The 10,595-nt window shown below is 41.5% G+C and overlaps 2 protein-coding genes across 3 annotated transcripts; one reads left to right on the top strand and one right to left on the bottom strand.

Annotated features, from left to right (window-relative positions):
• Positions 1-519: 519 nt before the first annotated feature.
• On the bottom strand, positions 520-843 carry LOC116364361 (lithostathine-1-beta-like). Its single transcript, XM_031817549.1, has one exon. The coding sequence runs from the start codon at positions 841-843 to the stop codon at positions 520-522; it is 324 nt and encodes a 107-aa protein (XP_031673409.1).
• A 7,495-nt stretch (positions 844-8,338) lies between these two features.
• LOC116364363 (guanosine-3',5'-bis(diphosphate) 3'-pyrophosphohydrolase MESH1-like) lies at positions 8,339-10,498 on the top strand. 2 transcript variants are annotated; one of them, XM_031817553.1, is made up of 4 exons: positions 8,339-8,591; positions 8,715-8,770; positions 9,178-9,313; positions 9,663-10,498. In XM_031817553.1, the coding sequence occupies exons 1-4, from the start codon at positions 8,480-8,482 to the stop codon at positions 9,791-9,793; spliced, it is 435 nt and encodes a 144-aa protein (XP_031673413.1). In that variant the 5' UTR covers positions 8,339-8,479; the 3' UTR covers positions 9,794-10,498. The 2 variants fall into 2 exon arrangements, with proteins under 2 accessions (XP_031673413.1, XP_031673412.1); XM_031817552.1 differs by having other exon boundaries at positions 8,345-8,591; positions 9,178-9,418; positions 9,663-10,469.
• The last annotated feature ends 97 nt before the right edge of the window (positions 10,499-10,595 follow it).

The raw sequence follows: 10,595 nt of genomic DNA, 5'->3' as shown, positions 1-10,595 counted from the left end.
AGATGCTAGTAACTAGCATACAGCAGCATCTTAGCATTCTTACTCTTTTATCATGTTATATAATGATGAAACATCATGTGAGCTAGGTGACTTCCCACTGTACACAAATTGGTTGATTCAATTTTGTTTCCATGTAATAAAAACAAATATATAATAATCTATGTTTTTCATTCAGAACATGATTAAGTGGAAAACTGATTGGATTTGCAAAAAGTCATCAACCTGAAGGAATTTTGTGATTTCTTGTTTATTTTTTACTCCACCCAAATGTTTAAAAACACTATTTTAATTCCCAACTCATTTAAATGTAAATCAAAACTCACAAGTCACACACTATTATAACCACAGCATCTATAGATACAGTAATAACAGACTATTGTAGAAAACACACACCCAATAGGTTTATATTCTCCAACAAGTAAATAGAGTGAATAATCAATCACAGCGTTAACTGGTAATAAGTAGAGAACATCCATAGATAATCATATCTACTACAGTAATATCTCTCTCCTCTGGGGCTCACGCTCTGTAGCAGAGGAAGTTCCTCCTCTCCTCACAGTTCCTGGTTCCCCAGTGCTCCCCATCTCTGGTCAGGGTCCCACAGTGGAGGTATTGGGCGGGGCAGTGGGGTAGCTCCCCGCCAGACCAGGCCTGGTACTCCAGGTGGTCCCCGTTCACCCACAGCCATTCTCTGGCCAGGAAGATCAGACCCATCCACACATGGTCGGTCTGGGCACCCTCTATCTTACTCTGGGCCTGGAGATGTTCCGTTTCAGAGAGCAGGCTGGGGAGGTCGGTGTAGTGATCCCTGCAGTACTCCAGAGCCTCCTCCCACGTCTTCATCTCCTGAACCAGGATCAGCTTCTCCTTGTAGCAGAATATATGTTTTTATCACTCCACGCCTTATCATACCATTTGCCTTGCCATACAATGACACAGTTCTCATTGAGGCCATCATTTGGCTGATCTGCTGCCCAAATCCTAAATGCCGAGTTCTCCTTTCCTGACCAATTCTGAGCATTTTAATAGTGAAAAATATTATGGGTGATGTTTTGGTCATTCAAAGGGTATTTTTACTTGGGAAATAGGATGGCTGCGGCCAAGAGGTGGGCCAATGGCCACGTGGGGGGACACCCTGATTGTTTCTCTCTTTCTCTCTCTCTCTCTCTCTCTTGTTTCTCTCCCTCGCGTGTTCTTCATCTGTCTGTCTATCTTTATGTGTCTGTCTCTGTCTTTATTCAGCCATCTTGATACAACCAACTGAACTGCAGTCAAATGGCATAGAATGTCATACTACACAAAAAACTGACATCTCTTACTTTATCTCTCTCTCTATCTGGCTCTTTGCTTCTCTTCATGTGCTTGCTTCCCTCTCTGGTTGTCTGACTGTCCATATCTTTACCTACCCCCCCCCATATCTTATATTTATTCTGTATTGTGGTTGCCAGGTTGGATGGCAGAGCATGTTCAGGAGTACTTTGTGTGGGCAGTGCAGGTGATGAGAGGACTGAGGGGGACCAACCCAGCACTAGAGGGACACCTAGATGAGCTCTTCCATCAGAGGTTTGACACTTCTCTTCTTTTAACACAGGGTGACACAACAGAGCAACTGTGGACGCACACTTTTGTAAAGAGTTTGAGCGTATTGTATTTATGTTAGATGGCTTCTCCATGGAATATACTTTCTATACTCTTAACTCTCACAAGGAAAAGGCCCACTTAATAAGATTTATTTTAATAGGTGATTTGATTATTACTTTATTCTACAGTACTTTGTGTACATTTTGTTTGTAGAACTGGCAAACCATGAATATGTCACATTGAGTTATCTCACTGCATTGAATAAAGCAATGCCATGCATTTGTAAAGATGGAAATGGTTACTTGTTAAAAAATAAAAATGCATTTAATGGTGATGCGGAACCGGTAACTACTCAATAATGACACACTGAGTGAAAAATACATTTTATTTATTGTGTGTATGTGTCATCTATTTTTTTGTATACGAATATAGGGGTTTAGGGTTACAATCAGCATTACAGGGTCTCTGGGACTGGTAGGCCTGTTCTTGCCTGGCTACACTCTAAAAATGCTGGGTTAAACAATCCAATTTGTATAAGTATTGGACAGAATACAAGTTAAGTTATTCTGACCCAGCCATTTGGGTCACTTAGTTGGGTTGTTGGGTTATTGATGCTGAGTTATTGAGCTATGAGACAACAACACATCTGCCATGCTAACCCTCAACACAGGGGCCTCTTAGGAGTGCGTTCTCAGTCCCCTCCTGTACTCCCTGTTTTACCCACGACTGAGTGGCAGCGCACAACTCCAACACCATCATTAAGGCTATTTTACAAACTGATGTAACATTCAACCTTAAAATGAGTAACACATCCATGGTGTTGAGGTTAATGTAACTATTTCTTCTTATATAGTCATATAAAGTGTTCATGTTGAAGATAGCATGCATAGGTCATTGCAGGTCTGTGGAGATCGCTGCAATAATCTGTGCAGAATCTCAAACGGCATTGATCACTTGCACCATGTACTTTTAATATAATCTCAACTGCCATCCAGGTGGTGCAGCCGTCTAAGGCACTGAATCTCAGTGCTAAAGGCGTCACTACAGATCCTGGTTTAATTCCAGGCTGTATCACAACTGGCCGTGATTGGGAGTCCCATAGGGCGGCGCACAATTGGCCTAGCATCGTCCGGATTAGGGTTTGTCCGGGGTAGGTCGTCATTGTAAATAATAATTTGTTCTAAACTGACTTGCCTGGTTAAATAAATCAAATAAATGAGTTTCTGCTATTAGATAAATCACAGTGAAAACACATTCATCTGTTGTATAAATAAACAAAATACCTGACATTGTATTCCCCATTTGAACGTCGCTGTGCTTTTGAATGGTTGAAAGTGCAGTGATAGACAATTGGGTGAAAACTAAACCCCCCAAATAAGTTCTAGTGGAATTTGGTTGTGCTTTTAGATGTTTGAAAGTATAGTGATAAAACATTGGATATTAAACTAACTAACTATGGCTGTCTTTTTGACTGGGTGAATATAGTTTGTAATCTCATTGATCAATGTCTCAAACAAATATTACCCAATTGTCCACGTTGAAATTAGTTTGGTAAATGACTGGATTAATTAATGACCTATACAAACACAACTTGCTCTATAAATACTTGGAATAAATGCTTTAAAATGAATGTCTCTCTAGTGAAGGCCACTCCTTTTTCTAGTGAAGGCCACTCCTTCACAACCCCTTTACCGAAACTTGAGAGCAAATATTTATAGGCTGATTTGTTTCAACTGCCAAGAATGCAGTCTTTCAGGTCATGGGTGTATACTTTAGGTCTTCTGTGCTGGCCAGCCTACTCCTGATACAAATCATAGTGTAGTATATCCTGCCATTATCATCACCGTATTTACCATGCATTATCATGTGGATTCTAATGACTCCTCCATCATCGTGACAATGCATTTCAGACACGGTATGTGTTTTTTCTGCAATGTCACTACACGTGTCTTTGAAATTCACTTTGTTAGGCCTAGGGTTTTTCCAAAGCAGCACTGCACTCCAGTTTTTCTTTTAAGCACTAGTTATATTTTTGGTAATTTTGTTTGCATCACCCAGGGTGATTCTTAGGTCTTAGAAAGAGAAGTGTCAACAACCTCTGCATAATCAGAACAGTTGCTTTGTGAGGTGTTAAGTGGAAGGTGCCATGTAAGCCATTGAAGCCTGAAGAGTCCCACTTCCCCTCAGCCTGGCAACAGGTGAAGGGGAAACCTAGATTGGAGAAAAACCTGAGAAGTCCATTAAGGGCTTCCATTCTACCAAATGTGATGATGAGAGGAAGTGCAGTGGCAAGACAGAGGGAGAAGATGGAACAAGATTAAACTTTGCCGACATTCTGCTAAACTTCTCCGAAATGAATCATCTGATCTCAATACAAACAGAGCGCATTACTTTTTCTAGACTTGACCCTTTTCTAAAGTTATCCTTGAATTGTCCCATAGAATCTCTGTTTAGCAGATGGGACATTTGGAGGGAGCAGCTTCAGGGTTAAATACCAGAACAAACATAAGGAAATGTGATTCAGGTCAACTGTTCCCAGCTATCACCTATGCTTTCCTGAACCAGTACTTATATCTGTTCTGGTATTTAACCCTGACACGGCTCAGTTCTTATGCCCCAACTACCACACAAATTGGCTAACAAAAGTGATTAAGTATTGCAAAGTTGTGTTTAGGGGCTCATATTGGCACATTTCCATTGTCACATTTGACTCCAGTGTTTAGCCGACCAATGCTACCTTTCGAGTTACCATCTCCAAGACCTGGCCCAAAAGACTAACTGGGCCATGGCCTTGGTGGAGCTACCCTGATTTGGGTCCAGACTAATGTCGAATTTCCATTTGGGATTTGTCCCAGTGTTTACCTGGTGTGGCAAAATAGTTTTGCGCTTCCAACTCCACGGCCCGGGCCAGTGAGTCACTGGGCCATGTTGGGCCCTATAAAATCTGTTTACATTTTTAGCCAGATTCCGTAGAGTTTTTTTCCAAAATGATGTTTTCTTTGTTTTGTTTTTCCAGGTTTCCGTGTTCCCTGTTTTTTTCTGGTTTTCACTCTATATATCACACTTTTTAAAAATAGAAAACAATTAAGTTTGATGTTAAGTCCACAACAATGCCTAAACCACATCAAGAGATCACTGAATCTATTCTACCACGCCCAGAAATCTTCTCATTTTATTCTCTGTCCCCAACGCACTAGACAACCAGTTTTGATAGCCTTTAGCCGTACCCTCATCCTACACATCCTCTGTTCATCGGGTGATGTGGAGGTTAACCCAGGCCCTGCGTGTCCCCAGGCACTCTCATTTGTTGACTTCTGTAACTGAAAAAGCCTTGGTTTCACACGTGTTTACATCAGAAGTCTCCTCCCTAAGTTTGTTTTACTTACTGCTTTAGCACACTCCGCCAACTCTGACGTGGTTGCCGTGTCTGAATCCTGGCTTAGGAAGAACACCAAAAATTCTGAGATTTCCATACCCAACTACAACATTTTCCGTCAAGATAGAACTGCCAAAGGGGGAGGAGTTGCAATCTACTCCAGAGATAGCCTGCAAAGTTCTGTCATACTTTCCAGGTCTATTCCCAAACAGTTCGAGCTTCTAATTTTAAAAATGTATCTCTCCAGAATTAAGTCTCTCACTGTTGCCACCTGTTATAGACCACCCTCAGTTACCAGCTGTGCCCTGGACACCATATGTGAATTGATTGCCCCCATCTATCTTCAAAGTTTGTTATGTTAGGTGACCTAAACTGGGATATGCTTAACATAACATGGCAGTCTTACAATCTAAGATGGATGCCCTCAATCTCACACAAATCAATTATCAAGGAACCCACCAGGTACAACCCTAAATCCGTAAACATGGGCACCCTCATAGATATTATCCTGACCAACTTGCCCTCCAAATACACCTCTGCTGTTTTCAATCAGGATCTCAGCAATCACTGCCTCATTGCTTGCATCCGCTATGGGTCCGCGGTCAAACGACCACCCCTCATTACTGTCAAATGCTCCCTAAAACACTTCTTCGAGCAGGCCTTTTGAATCGACCTGGCCCGGGTATACTGGAAGGATTTTGACCCCTCCCGTCAGTCAAGGATGCCTGGCCGTTCTTTAAAAGCAATTTCCTCACCATTTTAAATAAGCATGCCCCTTTAAAAAATGTAGAACTAAGAACATAAATAGCCCTTGGTTCACTCCAGACCTGATTGCCCTCGACCAGAACAAAAACATCCTGTGGCGGACTGCACTAGCATCGAATAGTCCCCGCGATATGCAACTTTTCAGGGAAGTCAGGAACCAATACACACAGTCAGTCAAGAAATCAAAGACTAGCTTTTACAAACAGAAATTTGTCATCCTGTAGCTCTAACTCCAAAACATTTTGGGACACTGTAAAGTCCATGGAGAATAAGAGCACCTCCTCCCAGCTGCCCACTTCACTGAGGCTAGGTAACACTGTCAACACCGAAAAATCCAAGATAATCAAGAATTTCAATAAGCATTTCTCTACGGCTGGCCATGCTTTCCTCCTGGCTCCCCCAAACCCGGCCAACAGCTCCGCACCCCCCGCAGCTACTTGCCCAAGCCTCTCCAGCTTCTCCTTCACCCAAATCCAGATAGCAGATGTAAAAATCAGCTGGGCTAGACAAACTGGACTCTCTTTCTAAAATTATCTGCCGCCATTGTTGCAACCCCTGTTACCAGTATGGCCCTTCTATGGACACTGTGTTAACTAACCTCCAAACGAGCTTCAATGCCATACAACACTCATTCCGTGGCAACCAACTGCTCTTAAATGCTAGGAAATCCAAATGCTTTCAAACGTTCGCAGCCTGCACCCACCTGACCGACTAGCATCACTACTCTGGACGGTTCTGATTTAGATTATGTGGACAACTACAAATACCTAGGTGTCAAGCCTCCCTCACTCACGCTGCCAAACATACCCTCGTAAAACTGACTATCCTACCAATCCTCGACTTCGGCGATGTCATTTACAAAACAGCTTCTAATACTCTACTCAGCAAACTGGATGCAGTCTATCACAGTGCCATCCATTTTGTCACCAAAGCCCCTTATACCACCCACCACTGCGACCTGTATACTCTAGTCAGCTGGCCCTCCCTACATATTCGTCGCCAAACCCACTGGCTCCAGGTCATCTATAAGTCTATGCTAGGTAAAGCTCTGCCTTATCTCAGCTCACTGGTCACGATAACAAAGCCCACCCGTAGCACGCGCTCCAGCAGGTATATCTCACTGGTCATCCTCAAAGCCAACACCTCATTTGGCCGCCTTTCCTTCCAGTTCTCTGCTGCCAATGACTGGAACGAATTGCAAAAATCACTGAAGCTGGAGACTTATATTTCCCTCACTAACTTTAAACATCAGCTATCTGAGCAGCTAACCCATCGCTGCAGCTGTACATAGCCCATCTGTAAATAGCCCACCCAATCTACCTACCTCATCCCCATATTGTTTTTATTTACTTTTCTGCTCTTTTGCACACCAGTATTTCTTTCTACTTGCACATCATCATCTGCTCATCTATCACTCCTGTGTTCATTTGCTAAAATGTAAATACTTCGCTACTATGGCCTATTTATTGCCTTACCTTCTCACACCATTTGCACACACTGTATATAGACTTTTTCTATTGTGTTATTGAATGTACGCTTGTTTATTCCATGTGTAACTCTGTGTTGTTTTTTGTGTCGCACTGCTTTGCTTTATCTTGGCCAAGTCGCAGTTGTAAATGAGACCTTTTTCTCAACTGGCTTACCTGGTTAAATAAAGGTGAAATTAAAAAAATGTTTAAAAAAATGTTTAAAAAACTTTTCAAGTAAGGGAAATGTTTGAGAATCTTTTGGGGGGTGTAGTTACCTTTTATTTTTCTAGTGTGCTGCTATCAAGAGGCTGTTGTTTAGCAGTATTTTCTGTAGGGCACATGTGATCAGTGATGTAAATTACTTAAGTAAAAATACTTTGAAGTACTACTTAAATCGTTTTTGGGGTTATTTGTACTTTACTATTTATATTTTTGACAACTTTTACTTTTACTCCATTAGATAGAAAGTACTTTTTACTGCATAAAGTTTCCCTGAGACCCAAAAGTACTAAATATCAAATGCTTAGCAGTATATTGTCCAATTCATGCACTTATCAAGAGAACATCCTTGGTCATCCCTACTGCTTCTGATCTGGCGGACTCACTAAAGCAAATGCTTAGTTTGTAAATGATGAGTCTTGGAGTGTGCCCCTAGCTTTCTATAAATAAATAAAACTAAAATTGTGCCTTCTGGTTTGCTTAATATAAGGAATATGAAATTATTTATACTTTTACTTTTGATACTTAAAGATGCACCATGCAGAAATGCTCCTCCATTTCATGGTTGCTAACATTCTAATAGTTCACCTAATTTCAGTTTACAAAACAAGCAAGTAGATTGTAAAGAGTCATTGTGCCATCTAAACCGCTATATTTTCCATAACCACAAATGTTGTATTTTCAGCTGTTTGAAGCTGGTGTACAAAACTGAAAGTAAAATATTCAATTCTCCATATTGCAGATTTAGAGGGGCCCTAGGCTTGGCCTCTGTTGACCTGCTAGCTAACATTAACCATCTATCTTATGTAGTCATACAAATCATAACACATCATACTAGTATGGCGTACCAGATTTACTATTACTATGTTACGTCTAGTGTATGAGACCAGGCTGGCGATATACGTCATCATTTTGGGCAACAGGCGTGTCCGTATAGCCTCTCCCTGGAGGAACGCGCCCTTAAAGAGAAGGCAGCGACGCTGACATCACTGAGATGTGCGAATTTGATAAATTGTGATCAAACGTTAATATACTGTCTGTATTGTGTGTCAATAACAACTTTTACAGCATGAGTTCAGATTCTGTCATTTTGTTGGAGACGGTTAACTTCGCTGCTGAAAAGCACCGCAATCAACGACGTAAAGATGCTGAACAAACACCATATATCACCCACCCAATAGGTACAGTTATGACAACAATCTAACGGCTATCCAGCTAGATAGTTATTGCTAAGGACCTATCTCTCTACTCAGACTTCATTGTGTGAATATCAGCATTTACATTTGCTGTTCATAATTTTGCAGGAGTGGCAAGGATCCTAAGCCATGAAGGTGGGATCACAGACATTGAAGTTTTGCAAGTAAGTGTTTTGTGTTTCAGACAGACTCAAAGTCAAAATGGTCCATATCGTAACGACCCTTGGTTTATAAGCGCGGAAATTGATCCTGCCGCACGAGCATTCTTTTGCGGCACAGTCAATAGCGCCGCCGGACCTCGGGCTCGAAGGTCGTGGGTTCGAGACCTGCCCCCTGCTGTTTCATTACAATATATAAAAATTAAAAATAAATGTTTCAGGTAAGTGTTAGCAGTTTGGTTAAGGTTTGAAGATACATTTTAGATTCAGGTGGGGTTATTACTTTGTAATGATACATCAGTCAATGGGCTCATTAAAACGTTCAACATTTATTGAGTTTGTGTTAGCCAAAGTTTGTTAACAGGAATGACTGGTATTTCACTGATATTGTTGTATTTTCCAACTGTCCTCAGGCAGCTTTGCTCCATGACACAGTGGAGGACACTGACACCAGCATAGGAGAACTACAGATCGTCTTTGGGCAAACAGTGGCGCGGCTCGTCCAAGAAGTGACAGACGACAAAGCACTGTCCAAGGAGGAGACAAAGCGTAAGCAGGTGGAGTATGCACCTCATGCCAGCCACCAGGCCAAACTGGTCAAACTGGCTGACAAACTATACAACCTGAGGGACATCAACCGCAGCACGCCAACAGGTGATTGTGCGCTCTGTCTGTCTGTCTGTCTTCAGCCTCTTGATCCAACCAACTGACTAGGAAAATGTCGTAGGCTAGACACAATAAACTGATACCCTATCAGGATACTACTCTCTCTCGTTCTCGTTCTCTCTCTCTCTGTTTCGTTGCTTGTCTTCACTTGCTTCCCTCTCTGGTTGTCTGACTGTCCCTCTCTTTACCCCTGTCCCATATCTTATATTTAAATCTGTGTTGTGGTTGCCAGGTTGGTCGGCAGAGCGTGTTCAGGAGTACTTTGTGTGGGCAGCCCAGGTAGTGAGAGGACTGAGGGGGACCAACCTAGCACTGGAGAGACACCTAGAGGAGCTCTTCAAGCAGAGGGGGGTTGAGCTTTGACACCTCTCTACTTCTGATACAGGGTGGCACAACAGAGCAACTCTTGATGCAGACTTTTTGTAAAGAGTAAGACTTTAAGCGAATTGTCTTTGTTAGCTTCTCCATGGAATATACTTTTATATACTCTTAGCTCTCACAAGGAAAAGCCCACTTACTTTGGATGTATTTTTATAGGATGATTTGATTCTTCATTTTAAGTACAGTGATTTGTATACATTGTGTGTTCCTATAGGAAAACCAACAATGTCACATTGAGTTCTAGCTGTATTGACTAAAGGATTGCTATGCACTCGTAATGGTGAACATTGTTCAATTATAATATTTCATGGTGATGCAGAACCTGTAACTACGGTACTCTGTCATGTCACACTGAACTAAAATAGATTTTTGTATAGATTTTTTTTTTTGTGTGATTTATTTTTGTAAGTATATAAATGTAGGGGGTTGGGGATACAATTAGCTATACATTAAAATGGTGATATGTAAATGATTCCATAGTACCCATTATACATTTTGCTAGTAGAATGGGTCGGAAGCTATTTTTCCACTAACCTGTTCATGCTTCTACTTTCTTTGTTCTCGATTCGGGAAGACATGTGTACCTTAATGTCTGTGTTCAGTTGCAGGTACAAAAAATAATATAAAATAAAACTGAATATACTCAGAAAGAGTCAAATACACGTTTTGTATCGAGTGAGAAATGCCTCTTGCATGTGAAGGTCTTTTTTTTGGTCACACTGTGTGATGTGCTGTCATCTACTTATACAGTGGGACAAAAAAGTATTTCGTCAGCCACCAATTG

The sequence above is a fragment of the Oncorhynchus kisutch genome, unplaced genomic scaffold, assembly GCF_002021735.2.
Source record: "Oncorhynchus kisutch isolate 150728-3 unplaced genomic scaffold, Okis_V2 scaffold1069, whole genome shotgun sequence".
Lineage (NCBI taxonomy): Eukaryota > Metazoa > Chordata > Actinopteri > Salmoniformes > Salmonidae > Oncorhynchus > Oncorhynchus kisutch.
Note: the sequence above shows the minus strand (reverse complement) of the source record. Positions and strands in the feature narration are given on the sequence as shown.